This window comes from Chelonus insularis, unplaced genomic scaffold, assembly GCF_013357705.1.
Source record: "Chelonus insularis isolate UGA/USDA-ARS -01 unplaced genomic scaffold, ASM1335770v1 contig_82_pilon, whole genome shotgun sequence".
NCBI lineage: Eukaryota > Metazoa > Arthropoda > Insecta > Hymenoptera > Braconidae > Chelonus > Chelonus insularis.
The window spans coordinates 173,374-190,786 of record NW_023276770.1 but is presented as its reverse complement, the minus strand read 5'-3'; the positions used below and the strand labels follow the sequence as shown (position 1 = coordinate 190,786).

Sequence of the window (17,413 nt, the reverse complement as noted above, 5' to 3'; positions counted from 1 at the left end):
AACGATTATTGTGGTACATTTCAATACCTCAAGCTGCTGCAGTAAGACTTGTTAGGAGCTTTAGGAGTTTATCTTTCAATCCAGCGTTCAGCTATAAATGGCTTAATGTAATAATGACGAAATAATTGTATACAAGGATTTGGTAACGTCTTTGATAAAGTTTTATTGTATTTTGAAAAATTCTGGTTGAACAAGATAACACCCATAAGATTCTCTGTAAATAATTTGGATGATCGAACGAATAATTGTATAGAATCATACCATAAAAGATTAAATACACAACTACTCAAAAATCCGAATCTGACTGAATTTATTAGTAAGTTGATTAATTAATGTAATGCACTATTTATTATTATGTGTTGGACAAAATTTTAATTAACTTCCCAGTGGGAAGTTATAGTAATGGGTCCGATTTTGCGAATCGCTAATTTTGACATATCTCCACGTTTTAAGGTCCCCAGAGTTGAATACGATAATTTTTACGTGGACGTCTGTGTGTGTGTATGTACGTATGTGCGTACGTACGTTCGGAATTATTTTTCGCCTCGATTATCTCGAGAACAAAAAATGATATCGACGTGGGATCAACTGCATTCGACGCGTAATTACGTAACTTAGAACTGATTGGATTTTCAGCAAAATCGGTCCAGCCATTTTTTATGCAGAATCAAAAAACTGAAAGAATAGTGACTACCTAAATTCTGCAATTTATAAATTATACCATTTTTTAGACGGAATTTCAAGATCATTTATAGCTGAACGCTGGATTGAAAGATAAACTCCTAAAGCTCCTAACAAGTCTTACTGCAGCAGCTTGAGGTATTGAAATGTACCACAATAATCGTTCCAATCACTGTAAAATTTCGATTCATTTTTAGAATTAATTAATAGACATGCAATTAATTATTAATTATTATTAAAGATTCTATAATCAATAATTTATCTCTGAGCGCTATATTACGAGTTAGACTTTTAACAGGCCCAGTGTAAGCGTAGCAGCTCCACGTATTCAAAAGTACAACAGTAATTGTTGTAATTATTATAAGATTACTTTTCATCTATTTATTAATTACTGAATATTTAATCATTAAATTACTTCATCAGTAATGGTCACTAATTTAAATTGACCAATACCAATGGGTATAACAGTAACTTTTTTATTATTAATATGATTATTTATATTTTGAAATTTTTAAATTTAATAAGAAAAAAATTTTAGCATGAGTACTTCGTATACTTAATTTAAGTATATAATATACTTGCAGTGAAGAATTGATATACTTGAATCAAGTAACAAGTATTTTCTTATTAATAAAAAAGGATTCATAATGTGAGAACATGGTTTTTGAAGTGTAAAACAGCATTATACTTAGCATAAGTACGCTTTATACGGGATCTCCGTATAAAATACACTTGTGGTAAGTAAGGAAGATCCTCAGTGTAAGAAAACTATATTATCAACTGAAGTAAACTTTGTAATCTTCTTTTATTATCTACCTACTTGAGATAAACAAAATACATTGGCTCACATTATACTGATTCCAAGTAGAAAGACTACTTAAATACAAGTACTTTATTTTCATAAAACTTGTATACTTATTACTTCTTCAACCGCTTGTAGTCTACTCAGGAGTGGTATATTCTGTATTTAGACTCAGTATTTTTTTTATTCATTTTAAAACGAAGTTTTACTGATTCCAGGTACTTTCTTTACCTGCCTTTCGAAACTTTTTTACCTATCACTTTTATACTGGGGACAAGTAAATTCTATAATTCGCCACCGGAAAAAATTTCTGTCAGTGTAGAGGCTTTGTTTTTATTTTGAAAATGTCATTATATTAAAAATACTATTTTTACGACTTAACTACTATTAATACTATAGCACCCATGTATTTTACATACAATATACAACGCATAAACGTACGGAGTGACCTCTAATTTTGAAAAATTTTACTAAGAGTTTGAAAACGAAAATTAGATCTGTTTGAACCTCTGTGTAGTTTATAGTGTCGTACATATATTTTTTAAAAGTGTGGTAGCGAGCACACAGTAATAAAATTGTGTAAGTAGAATGTGTAGTGAGGGGCGACTAATCTCGCCAACGCCATTTTGTTTATTTTCACGTTGAGCTAAACGGAATTTCAAGATTCATGAACAAAATAATTAAAGATCGGTATAGGATTATTGAGTTAATATTAAATTGTGATTCTTAAAACTATTACAACTTGAATGTGATTAAATTTTTAAAATTACAAAGTCGTTAACGTGTGGTCTACTGCAACAAAGACAGTTAAGTCGTGTTAGAGAGGTCGTGGACGAAGAATTTTCGGCGTCGTCTACGAAGTAAAAAATAATTAATAGTCAACTTCATAAATACAGATCAGAATGTTAATCAGTTAAAACAGATAAAAGTTAATAAATTAAATAAAAATATTGATATTGTCTTCAGATGAAAACATTATTTGTGCGTGATAGAGTTAAAGAAAGAAAGATAGCGGATTAGAAAAAGTAAGGCAAAACGTAGACGAGAAAAAAGAAATAAAAGAACGGTTAGCAAAAAAACGTGGCGCCGGTGTGTTACAATTATTGCAACCATAGTAGAATTTATCCAGATTATTGATAGTTGAAAAGGAACCTAAGTAGAATTAAATAATTAAATAATAAGTTAGACGCGTGTTATCTACCGTTATTGCGTGTTGTGTGCTTGCGCCTGCGGAAATCTCAAACACAAAATTTTTCTTGGCACCGGCACAAAAATTAAAATTAACAAAATAAAATAGAACTCTCACTAACATATTGGCGATTGACCTTCCATTTTCTTGAAGGAGCAACTGCGAAAAGATACGTGCATAAATTTAAATACAATAAAACTACGAAAAAGACCAAATTCTGGGGTGAAGTACATGTTGTGGGCGTCCCCGGAGTCGGCGGGGGCATATCACAGTCGCAGAAATTGGGCGAATCGCAAGTAAGTACCAAACGTCGTCGTGCAGTAAAGCGACGTCGCCAGCGGGTCATCATAATAGCAGCAGTGGTGACACGCTCGTTAAAACAAACGTTGTCATCCTTGATTATCAACAGCATCATTACGAAAATTACGAGCAACACCAACAACAGCAGCAGCAGCTCCAATTAAACGATATTGAATCAGACGAACAACAAGACCATTTTGAACTACTATCAACAAGTAATAAATCAACAATTCTTCAGCTGGACAAATCCATTCTTTCTGAAGTTACCTCGACGACGCCTGTCGTCACCGAGGTTCAGTGCACCGACAAAACGACTATCAACATTAATGTCGCGATGAACAACCAAGAGGCTCGTAAAAAACTCAGGTTTAAGCGTGTACTAGCTATGAACAATTTTGAAGATTTAATGGATACACAAGAAGGTAAATAAACCCGAGAAATTTGTTTATTAATATCATTTTACAATTATATATATTATCTTATGAATTTAAATAATAATTATAAGTGAAAGTTATGATATATATTTAATTATACTAATTAAATAAAATTTATTAGGACATTTTCAAAAATATTGATACATTATTATCATTATAAAATGATAGTCTGAATAGTCTGAAACTCGACATTAGTGGATAATTTTAAATATATATTTTACATTGTTAGACTTTCATTTAGTTTTTTTATAACCAATGTATTAGTTTCTAAAAAATGCATTACTTCAGTTAAATTGTTTGTTATTTTACGATGCATTTTGTTTTATAGTAGCGAAGAATATTTTTTTTTATTATGAATATTTATTATATTAATATTTAAAATTTAAATAACACTAAATTTATAGAAATTCCTAACGATATTGGAGTAGATGTAAATGATTTACGACCACCTGCCAACGGAGAATTGGAATTTGAATTAGCTGATGTTGACAATATGTCTAGTTGTATTGGATTAGATCAAGATATGGATGAAGGTAAGATACTTGCTTATTATCTATTAACTATAGATATTCAACATTTTAACATAATTATTATTAAAAAAAAAAGATGATATTAATTTTAAGAAGTTAAAAATTTGTATAAAAATTTAATAATTATTGATATTAAAACGTTTTAGACGAAGCTAGATCCGAAGCGACGTTTCGGTATACAGTAGAAAATGTATCGAAAATGAAAGATTCCCAATTATCACCACCATGTATTGTTCGTAATTTGCCATGGAAGATAATGGTTATGCCTCGGTCAAGTCAAACTCAAGAACGACAAACTCAACGATCATTAGGATTTTTCCTTCAATGCAATGGAGAGAGTGAGTCAACAACTTGGAGTTGTTACGCAGTTGCAGAATTACGTCTCCTTTCCTGTAAAGAGGGCCAAGAACCATTCAGTCGAAGTACGTGTTATTAAAAAAAAAATTCCCCATTTTTATATTGTCTATTTTATTTCTTTACCTTTTAATGTTTTTAACAGAAATTCAACATCTTTTCTATACTAAAGAAAATGATTGGGGATTTAGTCATTTTATGCTTTGGCAAGATGTACTGGATCCAGATAAAGGTTACATCAAAGATGATTCTATTACGTTAGAGGTATTTATATGTTTAAGTATATTTTTTATAAATTTCAAAAATAAATTTTTATAAACTTTGTTTCAACTATGTTTTTTTATTTGATTAGGTTCATGTGGTTGCAGATGCACCTCACGGAGTTAGTTGGGATAGTAAAAAGCATACAGGATATGTGGGTCTTAAGAACCAAGGTGCAACATGTTACATGAACTCACTACTGCAAACGCTATATTTTACAAATCAGGTTTGTTTGATTTTTTTTCCTTTCAAAATTATTCTTGTACTACATTTATATTTATATTTTTCATATTTATTTTTGATAGCTAAGAAAAGCCGTTTACAAAATGCCGACTGAGAGTGATGACTCAAGCAAGAGTGTAGCACTAGCATTGCAAAGAGTCTTTCATGAACTACAATTTTCTGATAAACCTGTGGGAACAAAAAAATTGACGAAAAGCTTTGGCTGGGAAACTTTAGATTCGTTTATGCAGCATGACGTTCAAGAATTTTTACGTGTGGTGAGTGTTTATTAGATAATAAATAATATATGAAAATTTTCCAATAGATAAACGTTTGATACGAATAAATACCAATAAATTTACTAGATGTAAATATTAATTTATGAATTATGATGAAAAAATTCGTATAAACATAAGAAAAGTGATTTATCGAATTCAAAACGTTTATCTTATTGTTTGTTTTCAATTAATGAATAAAAATATTTTTATTATTTAAATAAATATTTGTGTTAGTTATTGGACAAATTAGAAAGTAAAATGAAAGGTACATGTGTAGAGGGGACAGTGCCAAAATTATTTGAAGGAAAAATGGCATCTTTTATAAAATGTAAAAATATTAATTACACATCTACTAGAGTTGAAACCTTTTATGACATTCAATTAAATATAAAAGGCAAGAAAAATAGTAAGTATTATTGTACATCTATTAAAGCAGGAGTAAGAAACCTTTAACTTTTTAGAGAGCCATTTAATATTAGCTAATATACTCTTTATCTTCTATTACTAATAAACATAATGAGTAAAGGTTTCCTACTATTGTATTACAAAAATTTTATGAAACATAATGTAATGTAATTGTTAATCTTTATGATATAGTTTATGAATCATTCAGAGATTATGTGAGTACGGAAATTCTTGATGGAGATAATAAATATGATGCGGGTGAACATGGACTTCAAGAAGCCGAAAAAGGAGTCATTTTTCAATCATTTCCGCCAGTTTTGCACTTACATCTTATGAGATTTCAATATGATCCTGTCACAGATTGTTCTGTTAAATTTAATGATAGATTTGAATTTTATGAAAAAATAACTCTTGGTGATTATTTACAAGCTGAAGAAGCAACCAATGCTAATTACACATTACATGCAGTTCTCGTACATAGTGGTGATAATCACGGAGGTCATTATGTTGTTTTTATTAATCCTGCAGGTGATGGAAAAGTAAGTTGAATTGATTTATGATTAATAAAAATTATTTATACTTGATATTTGATTGAGTGTTTAATAAAATTGAAAAATCACTATTTCAAAATTTTTTAATAATGTTTTACAATGTCCATACATACTTATTTCATTTTGTTCGTTTAATAGTGGTGTAAATTTGATGACGATGTAGTATCACGATGTACAAAACAAGAAGCAATAGAACATAATTATGGTGGTCAAGATGAAGACATATCCATGGCAGTGAAACATTGTACAAATGCTTATATGTTGGTTTACATCCGTGATTCAGAGTTGGAAAATGTTCTTCAAGAAGTCAAAGAAGAGGACATTCCTCAAGAGGTCAGAAATGTCCTTCAAAGAGAACAGGAGATATTTGATTATAAATGTGACAAAGATGTGACCGATTGTGTTCGAGATAATTGTGATTCTGAAATTACAACGTTACGGCCGTGTACACAGACTTCGCGAAATCCAAATCTTTTTATTCATGACTTTTAAATGAAATAATATTATATTTATAATTATTGATATTTATGTGAAAAATTAATTGAATGAAATATTCCGAATTTTTTTTCTCCTCTAAAAAGTATATTATTATTCGAGAAAATGAAAAATTATAATCTTTGAAAAAGTTTTTTCCTCGCATCGTATTATACTTCGAATTTTATCAATGCAATTTTTATGAATTTTTTTTGTTTTCATTGACGCTATTTATATTAGTTATTATAGATTCATTTTTGAATCAAATTTCTTATTATTATTATATTTTCCAACGAATTATTTTACATTCACAAAGATATTAAAAATCAAAAAAAAGGTTGACTCGTGATAATTAAATACTAATTTCACCTTTCTTAAAGTCTTCTAATATTATTCAGTTAAAATCAATTCAACTATAACGTTGTAATCTTATTACTTATCTCGAAAATTTTTAGAATAAAAAAGTATCCTTGTTGAATCAAATATAATAATAATAATAATAATAATAATAATAATAATAAATATACAGAGAAATTTTTCGTGTCCGTCCTTGTCGCAAAGCAAGTTTTTGTACATTATATTATGACGTTTTTAATTATGAAAAAAATATCCATTGATGTTGATAATTTCAAGTATTAAGAGATGCTTACTTATTTATTTGTTGTTACTTATTAATAAATAGAAGAGAAATAGTTAAAAAAATTTCGTCAACAAAATAAACAATTTTAATGACTATAAATTGTGAGGGCTCTGAATTTTTACCATTATTTTAAATATCAATACAGCCAAAAATATATAAGTTTAATCGGTTTTTTGTCATCATCATCGTGCTTTAATCGTTTTGTTGTCTATCATTTACTTTTTTTTTTTCTTTTTTCTTCACAATTTAGCTATTTAGATATGTGTAACAGCACAACGTATTTGGATTTGATGCAGTCTACTTTCGCTTATCTGAATAATTTTCATTTTGTCATAAAAAAATTCTCTTAAAGGAATATCGTTATTATAGCAGATGAACAAAATTAAAATTATTTAAATGCACTGAAGATAATGACAAAGCAACCATATTATTTTTCTTTTGTTTTATAAATTCATTATCAAAAGCATAAAAAAGCAATAAGTTTTAAATTAATATTAAAAAAATAAAATGGGATTATGTACACAATTAGATAATTTTAATTTTGTTGGTCTAGCTGGTGGAGAGGCTACAAGAGGAGAAGAGACTGGAATATATCAGACGAAAGGAGAGGAATGATGCTCATTTATATATGACCGTCAATGTTCTGCTTGAGGATAGCTTTGACGGTCATCAAGGCAACGATCTCTACGATCCAGAACGTGCACTATATCGCGTATTTCGCATTCGTAAACAGGCAACTCTTCATGAATTTCTAGAGTTGCTTAGTGATAGTTTGGTAAGTTTTATAAATTCCTTGATTACTTTTTTACTATCAATGTAAGTTATTTATTTATTTATCTAAATATATATAAAATATTTTCTTATAATCTACTATTCTTCAAGAAATATCCCATCGAACAAATTAGGATATGGCCATTCAGTTCACGTACTAATCAAACATGTAGACCAACTTTAATCGAACCAGAAGCCGATCTTCAAAAAAGTATGGCTGCATGTGCTGAACAGGCTAATCCTTGGCCTGTCTTTGTGGAACTTGTTCCACCAGACTCTGGTCTTACATCATTGCCACCCTTTGATAAAGATACTGATGTACTTTTATTTTTCAAACTTTATGATCCAAAAAATAAGAAAATTCACTATGCTGGACATCACTATATGCCCGTTAATGCTAAAGTTTGTAAGTATTGATTATTTTCAAAGGTTTATTTAAGTAATGATATTTTTCATAATTATCATTTATTTTTAGTGGAACTTATACCAATTTTAAATGAAAGAGCTGGCTTCCCTCAAGATACAGAACTTGCACTTTATGAAGAAATAAAACCAAATATGGTTGAAAAGATAGAAAATATGACAGAGCCTTTAGAGAAAGTACTTGAAGAATTAATGGATGGTGATATTATTGTTTTTCAAAAAGAAGAAAGAGACAATGAAATGTATGAATTACCTACTTGTCGTGATTATTTCAAGTACGAAATTATCAATTATTTTGAAAAATATTTATTCAAAATGTGCCTGTATATTTTTAATTGGAATATATTTTTTTCAGAGATTTATTCTATAGGGTAGAAGTAACATTTTGCGATAAATCTATACCAAACGATCCAGGCTTCACAATGGAGTTATCTCAAAGAATGACATATGATCAAATAGCAAAAGCTGTTGCACAGCGAGTAGGCACAGATCCATATTTATTACAGTTTTTTAGATGTCAAAATTATAAAGACGTACCAGGACAAGCATTAAAGTGTACATTTGATGGCACACTTAAAGATTTAGTAGCTTATTGTAAGCCCAAGACAAAAAAGATATTTTATCTACAACTCAGTATTCGAGTAAATGAACTTGAAAATAAAAAACAGTTTAAATGTATTTGGGTTGAACCTTCTTTGAAAGAAGAAAAAGAAATTATATTGTATCCAAATAAAAATGGTACTGTCGCAACACTTTTAGAAGAAGCAAAAAAACAAGTTGAATTATCTGAAAGTGGTTCAGGAAAATTAAGGTTATTAGAAATAAATGGCAGTAGAGTAGTACCTGGTCCTAAAGAAGATACACCGTTAGAAAGTTTAACAACTATTGGTCCCAAGGGATATAGAATAGAAGAAATACCCAAAGATGAAGTGAATCTTGCTGAAGATGAAATGCTAGTACCTGTAGCTCATTTTCATAAAGATGTATTTTCGCCATTTGGAATACCGTTTATGTTTAAAATTAAACATGTAAGTATCATTGTTATATATTATAATCATTATTTTATCATTTTTATTGAGTTGTCAATAAATAGCTTGAACTATTTTCATTTTTTAGGGCGAACCTTTTACTAAAGTTAAGGACAGGTTACTAAAAAAATTGGGTGTTCAAGAGAAGGAATTTGAAAAGGTAAGTAAATAAATTTGATGAAAATTTTATATTTTATGAGAGTTCATAAAAAATTTAAAGTTTAAGTTCGCGATCGTATCAATGGGGAAACCACAGTTTATCACCGACGAAGCAGATTACTTTATCAATCTTGCCGAATTTCGCGTAAATTCTGGTCAAGGTAAGTCATGATTTATTAAGATAATTATTTCATCTTTCTGCAATTGATTAAGTTTTAATTTTACAGCGTTACAAAAACCTTGGTTGGGTTTGGATCACGTTAATAAGGCTCCGAAGCGTCCACGAATCAACTACCTCGAAAAGGCTATTAAGATATATAATTAAATTGATTGCCTGAGTAAACAATTTTTTTCAAACAGCCACCTATGTTATGATATAATTCTGTCATAAAGACACGGTGCATATGTTATTTTACGGATTAAAGAAAAAAGAAAAAAATTGAATCATACAATAATTTAAGTAGTATGAGAGAAAAATCACAAATCTGAGCATTATACATTAAGTAACGATAATGTGAGCACGATTGATAGCAACACACTATCACTTTTAATTGTTAAATTAAATTGCGATCGTGATTATTATCTCGTCATAATTACGTAATTATTAGAAGAAAACTTAATAAATAATTGTAAATTGGTATAGAAGCCAACAACAAAAATGGCGCGATTGTTTTAAACTATTCATAGTGTTTTTGTCAATACAATGAATGTTCGGACTATTTTCAATATTTTCAGCATTTATTTCGTGAGTTACATATAACATTAATTACAAACATTGAATTTTAATTTTTAACTTAAATTTAATTAATTTTTTCTACTAAATACACATAAATTACATAAATTATGACAGAGCTTGCAATATTCGAATGTGGCGGATTCGGATCTAAAATAAAATTATTTTATATAATTTAAATTAATTTAAAACTACATTCAACTTGAATATATAATTCGATAATATATTAATATTACATGAGGTAAATTTCTAAATATCATAAATCACCGTGAATAATTCCAACTAATTAAAGAATATGTTTTATCTTATATCAAATAATGGTTTTTTTTTAGTGTATATTTATAAAATTAACATATCTATATTGAAAATTAAGACTCTTGGTATACTTTAATGATATAATCATCGATATTTTATCGTTAATCAATTTTCTTTACATTAATCAAACTGTGGTAAACAAAAAAAAATATTTCTTTTTGTTAATAAAATGTGGGTTTTTTTGACAAATAATATATTCCTATTTGATTATTCAGTTATCAAATACAAGAAAATAACGAAAAATACATCGTAAGTAAATTTGAACCACATACAGAAATGAAGTATTTTAATCAATGGATAAGCAAGACTCTACCATAATTGCGAGTAATGAAGTAATTACAGTACATATATAAATGTATGTCTCGATAAATGTGGATATATATATATATTATATAAATGTATATCCACATAAAATCATGTTACGTTATGTATTTATAAGAGATAGATATTTTGTTGCTAGAATTGCATTCATACTTTTACGTTGAAAAAAAAGATTCAACATTACATGATAATGTTAAATGTAACAAATATAAATAACAACCAAACATTATCACGTTCACCAAGTTATATAATTAATTAAACTTGATATGGAAAATTAATTTCAATAACTGAAATCGAATATAACATGGTATTTTTTTTGCAAGGAATCGCATAAATATACTAATATAAACATAAACAAAATTGTTTAATTTAAAATTGTATCATATTAATAATAAATAGAAAGTTTTCAGTCATTTATTGAGTTGAGAAATTTTTATGTATTTAAAAAAGTATTTTTTAACCTTTAGGCTGTGGAGCTGGTCGATATATGAACCAGCAGTCAAGTCAACGACTCTACCTGAGATATCCAGTGATATTACGTATACATTTTGCATATTCTGAGAGGTCAATTTGTACTGAAATTTCTCCGCAGCCTAAAGGTTAATAGAAAAAAATTACGCTATATGTTAATATGGGCATGCGTAATAGTTAACTATTAGTTCATTTTTATTAGGGTTATATGAAAAAGTAAAATTAATTATTATTTAAATTGTTGAAATTTGCTTCAACATTTATTTACTATATTATTTATATATTCTTTAAAAGAATTTTGATTTAAAAAATATATTTTGTCCTTAAACCTTAGAATGTGTGTAAAATTTAAGTCTGTACTGTTTGAATAAGAAAAACTAGTTCAGAAATTGATTCGTATAATTTCAAAAAGATAAACAATTAATTAATTTTAATAAATACTTTTAATAATAATATAAAGTAATCTACTGATAGGATATTTTTTGGTATTATTTATAATACTATCTATCTAATTACAAAATTAAGTTTATTTGATGTTTTGATGACCTTTTAGCACATATAACATGCCTTATAAAGATAAGATATTTTTGATAATTTATGTTAAATACTTGAGTTTAGAAAATAATTAATCTAAAATAAGAAATAAATAAACTATTTTTGAATAATAGTTATTAAATATTTGATATAAATATGAAAATAATTGTTAAATAAGTAACATATATGATATTTAAAAGAGAAAGGTGAATAACATTCTACATCACATGAAAAAATAATGAGAAAGTAGTAAATCATGTTTTCTGGGGTACATTTCATCTTATTAGCATTGCTGTTGTCAACTAACTCAAAATACTTATAAGTTGATATATAAAACTGAACTTGAAAATTTCATTGGAACTTATTTCTATCATTGTATTGAATATATATGTTATAAATATTTGGTAAGTATTCACTTGAATTATACATCATTTAAAAAATAAAAAAAAATTTTTTCCGTAGAATTTCCGGTAACAATACAATTATTTATACATTACTAACAAAATGTGTGATTAATTAAATATAATAAATTATAATTATTTTTGGTTTAATTGCTTTTTTATTGGAAAATAACATATTATGAAATAATAAAAATTGTTTAAAATTTTTAGAATAATTAAAATGGTATTCAAACTGATTGCTTCTGATATACGAAACATTCGATTGGTTGAAAATTTAGTAATAGATAACTTAAAACTGAGAAGACAAATATTTCAAGGTCGAATGACAAAAACCACGTTATCTCATTCAAGATATATTACTATGCCAACAATTATTCCACAATCGATGATTGTAAGTTTTTTAAGTTAATTATCTATATAGTTTTTATTTTATATAAATGATATTCCTATCATTTATATAAGGCAACTTCATTTATTTTATCAATAAATTGTAAATATATTTCTTCATTCCGCAAAGTATCATTGCATCAGGTTCATGCTTTTTATCTCTTGGTAGTTTTCATATAAAATTATACTGTTTTGTATCATTACATTCGATTAATAATATATATTCACTCAAATTTCATCAAGTATTCGTGATTTACAGTCGTTGATTTTATTTTAATAGAAAATGGCGGAAATTTTACATAAAAATTTATGGGAAAGTGATCCAGAATTATATGATTTGATACAAAAAGAAAAAGATAGGCAAAGATCAGGGTTAGAATTAATAGCTAGTGAAAATTTTACATCCTTGAGTGTTCTTCAATGTTTAAGTACCTGTCTCCATAATAAATACAGTGAAGGCTTACCTGGACAACGGTAAATATAATCATTCACTATTAAATAATATAAGTTAAAAGATATTTATAAATAATTAGATATTATGGAGGTAACGAGTTTATTGATCAAATTGAGTGGCTAGCACAAAAACGTTCCTTGGAAGCATTCAATTTAAATAGTGATGAATGGGGATGCAATGTTCAACCTTATTCAGGTAGTCCAGCAAATTTCGCTGTCTACACTGGTCTGATAGAGCCACATCAACGAATTATGGGCTTAGATCTTCCAGATGGTGGTCATTTAACTCATGGTAAAATTTTTTTTTATTCAAACACATTTAATTTACTATGATAAAATTTTTTAAATCAAAACTTTAATAGGTTTTTTTACTACAAACAAAAAAATATCTGCTACATCAATTTTTTTTGAATCAATGCCGTACAAAGTGAATTCCAAGACAGGATTGATTGATTATGATGAATTAGCAAAACACGCAAAACTCTTTAAGCCGAGGGTGATAATTGCTGGAGTATCTTGTTATAGTAGATGTTTAGATTATAAAAGATTTCGTGAAATTGCAGATGAAAACAATGCTTATTTATTTAGTGATATGGCACATATATCTGGTTTAGTAGCAGCTGGTTGTATTCCAAGTCCTTTTGAATATAGTGATGTTGTATCAACAACAACACATAAAACATTACGTGGTCCACGAGCTGGTGTTATATTTTTCCGTAAAGGTGTAAGAAGAAGTGATAAAAATGGGCAAAAAATAATGTATGATATTGAAAGTAAAATAAACCAAGCAGTGTTTCCAGGACTACAAGGTGGACCTCACAATCATGCGATTGCAGGAATTGCTACAGCAATGAAACAGGTTAAAGATCCAGAATTTCTTAAATATCAACAACAAGTGTTACTAAATGCTAAAAAATTATGCCATAGTTTACAAATGCGTGGATATAAAATTAGTACTGATGGAACTGATGTTCATATGCTTCTTGTTGATCTTAAAAATCAAGGAATCACAGGATCTAAAGCTGAAAAAATGTTGGAAGAAATTTCTATAGCATGTAATAAAAACACGGTTCCTGAAGATAAAAGTGCACTAAACCCAAGTGGAATTAGGCTTGGAACTCCGGCCTTAACAACACGTGGGTTTAAAGAAGAAAACTTTGAAGATGTAGCGGAATTTATTCATCGAGGATTACAGCTATCAAAAGAAGTATCTGCCAAGTCTGGTCCTAAGCTAATTGATTATAAATTAATTATTGAAAATGATCCAGAAATTAAAGCGAAAATTAAAGTTCTACGGGATGAAATTGAAGAATACTCACGGAAATTTCCTATTCCTGGTTTTGATGAATATTAAAAATTAACGATATTTCATGAATTATTCTTTAGTTATTTTATATTTTTTGTTAAATACAAAACATAAATAAAATATTTTTTATAGATAATTTTATAAAACTTTCCTCATTCGCTAATGTATGTCTTAAAATAAACTACTAAGAGAATAAATCAATCCAATTTTTACTATTATGAAGAATAATTTTGATTTATTTTTTTTTCAATATATAATTTTGATGCATTTCTAATACGTCTGCCGAATATACAAATTTCAAAATATATAATTATATACAGATACAAAGGAAAAATTATTTTAAAAAGTTCATTCCAATACTATCATTAGTCTACACATACATGATTTTTTACTATGTAAGAGAAATATTAAAACTTTTAGTTTTAGTTAAAGTATCACCTTTCTTTTAACTTAAGTTATAGTCGTATACAATATTACATCAACTATTAAAATATAACTCACTCAAATATTGTAGTTATTTTGTACATTGCATTAATTCTTCATGACTTAATACAAGTTTCTTATTAGATCTTGGTTGTGAATGAAGCTTCATAATAATAATAATAATAATAATAATATTATCATGTTTCATTTTTACTTATAAATTATTATTAATTTAAGCTTAACTTAAATGGTCATCAATAATGAGAGTGTATTGAAAATTTATTGGAGCAGTTATTAACTGATCAATAGCTATTCATTCAATTTAAACCACATAACAATACAAGTCTCGATCCACTTTCTCAGCCTTATAATTATAAATTTTAATGTTTCTATACATACGTATTTATGTTAATTTAATATTTATAATATTTTTTTAAAAGTATTATTCTTTTTCATTATTACAATACATGTTCTTACAAAAATCGAAATTTTTATAAGTTCTTTCACATCTATAATATTTCTCGGACCAGATAAAGTTAATCAAGCTCTTGAACTGCATGTGAAGTTGAGGCATTACTATTCAATTGTCGTGATACTTGATCTTCACGATCTGAATCATCTTCTTCAAGACCATTAAAAAATGATTGTAAGATACTACCAAACAAGCCTTGCCGTTTTGGTCGTGGTGCTGGAGCATTGAAGAATAGCTGCGCGATTTTATCTAAATATGTTCGATAGCTTGGATCTCTATTTAAACTTATCTGATACTGTTCACATAAAACTGAGAATCCTCCGAATGAAGATCTAAAAGAATTTTAAAAATTAGTATGCTTATAATTGATTATAATGTTTTAAATATTTTAGAAAGACAAGAAACTAACTTTAAACTAAGTTAATTTATAAAATTGAATTATTATCGAGCGTGATAGAATAAATTTTGTAAGTAACTTGAACTTACATCTTGATAGTTTTCAGTAAAAAATATAAAAAATTTAATAATGGCAAAATGTAAGGAGGTCCACGTCTTATTTTGGGGTGTTGAGATGTATAAGATTCGAAGGCTTCTTGTGCAGTGGTTGTATTGTGTAAACAAAGATACCTAAAAAAATATCAAAGAAATTATTTCAATGAAAATGAAATTACAAAAATTTTAGATACTTACTGTAAAACAACTTGAGTTATGAAAAGGTCAACTTCATTAGAATATCCATGTTGCTGATGTAATTCTACAAGCATTGATGCACAACCTGAACCATCACAGCTATAGACAAAATGTTGTCTAGCCATTGTATAGTTTTTTTCTACAATAATTATTTTTGTTGTTACTATTTTTATGTACACACATGTATATACCTATAAATACGCCTATATGCCTCTGTTGCCTCCGTATCAACATATTGAAATGACGCTCTGAACTCATTTGGCGACGTAGTTGCCTCCGAAACGGAGGCAAATAGGTTTTTCCATGTTTAACCTCACCTAACCAAATTTTTGTAACTTGGTACATTGTACTTGCAGGGTGATTTTTTTTTCTTAAACGATGCGGCCTACGGTCGGACAGCACACAATTTAAAGTTTATGATACCTACTTTTTTTTCGAAAAAAGTAGATTCATTTTTTTGAAAAAAATGAAATAGTTTTACTCCAAAACGCGGAGGCGATAAAGATATATAGACGGATTTATATATATATATAGATATGTATATATATACCTAAACAAATAACTATTTATAATTGAATACCTTGCCAATAAATTTGAGCTATCATTTTATGTAAATCAGGATGTCCCCATTTGCAGTTTGTATGTTTCAAACTCCATTTAAAAGCATTATTAATAAATGTTTCTCGTTCAGGTGTAGCAGGCTTCATAATGCTGAATAAGTTAGTGATTTTTTCAAAAGAACTTTGAAGTTCTTCTACCTCTTTTCTGTTGAGCACATTGATAAATAAAATTCCTAAGTCTGCTCCACTTGCGTGCTGTAAAAATAATAATTTTTGAATTGATTACTTAAATAAAAAACAAATAATTTAATTATGTACCTGATCACGTTGTAAAAGCAAAATTGCACCGTTATAAAGTAAGTCTAATAAATCTGAGTACTTTTCTTGAGCGATGTATCTATAAAAGGTTATATATAATTGGTAAAAAAGCTAAATATATACAAATAATTAAAATTGTTGAGAAAAAAATAATTACCGAAAATATAATGTTCTGTACATTTGATGAGCTTCATAATAATTTCCTGAATTAATAGAGTTTTCTAATTTCCTTAAAACTCTTTGAATACCATGATTCGTTCTTGAAGCCATGTTCTTAGTTTAGATGATATAGATAATAATACTTGTCACAAGTTTCCTTTTGCACTGATAAATTTCTTTGCAGATTTCTAAATAAATTAAACGTCAAGAATTACTTTTACGAAATTTAGTCGAAAAATTATCACATGCAAACATATAGTCACATTGACCAAAGAAGTTTTTTAAAAAACTTGAACGCAGCCCGTCTATCTATATTAAATAATGTATAGTCTCGAACAGAGAGAAGACTTCTCTCTGGTCTCGAACTT

The 17,413-nt window shown here is 27.8% G+C and overlaps 3 protein-coding genes across 6 annotated transcripts; 2 read left to right on the top strand and 1 right to left on the bottom strand.

Moving 5' to 3' along the window:
* Positions 1-2,021: 2,021 nt before the first annotated feature.
* Positions 2,022-10,744, top strand: Usp7 (Ubiquitin-specific protease 7). 3 transcript variants are annotated; one of them, XM_035090578.1, is made up of 16 exons: positions 2,022-3,394; positions 3,811-3,939; positions 4,083-4,358; positions 4,436-4,554; positions 4,643-4,777; positions 4,857-5,051; positions 5,286-5,457; positions 5,649-5,995; positions 6,146-6,340; positions 7,675-7,896; positions 8,004-8,298; positions 8,368-8,557; positions 8,671-9,343; positions 9,432-9,503; positions 9,564-9,663; positions 9,730-10,744. In XM_035090578.1, the coding sequence occupies exons 1-16, from the start codon at positions 3,307-3,309 to the stop codon at positions 9,825-9,827; spliced, it is 3,306 nt and encodes a 1,101-aa protein (XP_034946469.1). In that variant the 5' UTR covers positions 2,022-3,306; the 3' UTR covers positions 9,828-10,744. The 3 variants fall into 3 exon arrangements, with proteins under 3 accessions (XP_034946469.1, XP_034946468.1, XP_034946467.1); XM_035090577.1 differs by having other exon boundaries at positions 8,368-8,590; positions 9,570-9,663; XM_035090576.1 differs by having other exon boundaries at positions 2,023-3,394; positions 8,368-8,590.
* Positions 10,745-12,138: 1,394 nt separating this feature from the next.
* Shmt (serine hydroxymethyl transferase) lies at positions 12,139-14,635 on the top strand. 2 transcript variants are annotated; one of them, XM_035090580.1, is made up of 5 exons: positions 12,139-12,280; positions 12,488-12,668; positions 12,945-13,138; positions 13,198-13,409; positions 13,480-14,635. In XM_035090580.1, exons 2-5 carry the CDS (start codon positions 12,498-12,500, stop codon positions 14,469-14,471), a joined length of 1,569 nt encoding a protein of 522 aa, XP_034946471.1. In that variant the 5' UTR covers positions 12,139-12,280; positions 12,488-12,497; the 3' UTR covers positions 14,472-14,635. The 2 variants fall into 2 exon arrangements, with proteins under 2 accessions (XP_034946471.1, XP_034946472.1); XM_035090581.1 differs by lacking the exons at positions 12,139-12,280; positions 12,488-12,668 and adding an exon at positions 12,769-12,829.
* A 37-nt stretch (positions 14,636-14,672) lies between these two features.
* On the bottom strand, positions 14,673-17,320 carry LOC118071421 (Golgi to ER traffic protein 4 homolog). Its single transcript, XM_035090582.1, has 6 exons — positions 17,044-17,320; positions 16,887-16,965; positions 16,589-16,823; positions 16,009-16,147; positions 15,805-15,945; positions 14,673-15,650 (listed from the first exon to the last, which is right to left on the bottom strand). Exons 1-6 carry the CDS (start codon positions 17,154-17,156, stop codon positions 15,383-15,385), a joined length of 975 nt encoding a protein of 324 aa, XP_034946473.1. The 5' UTR covers positions 17,157-17,320; the 3' UTR covers positions 14,673-15,382.
* Between the last annotated feature and the right edge of the window lie 93 nt (positions 17,321-17,413).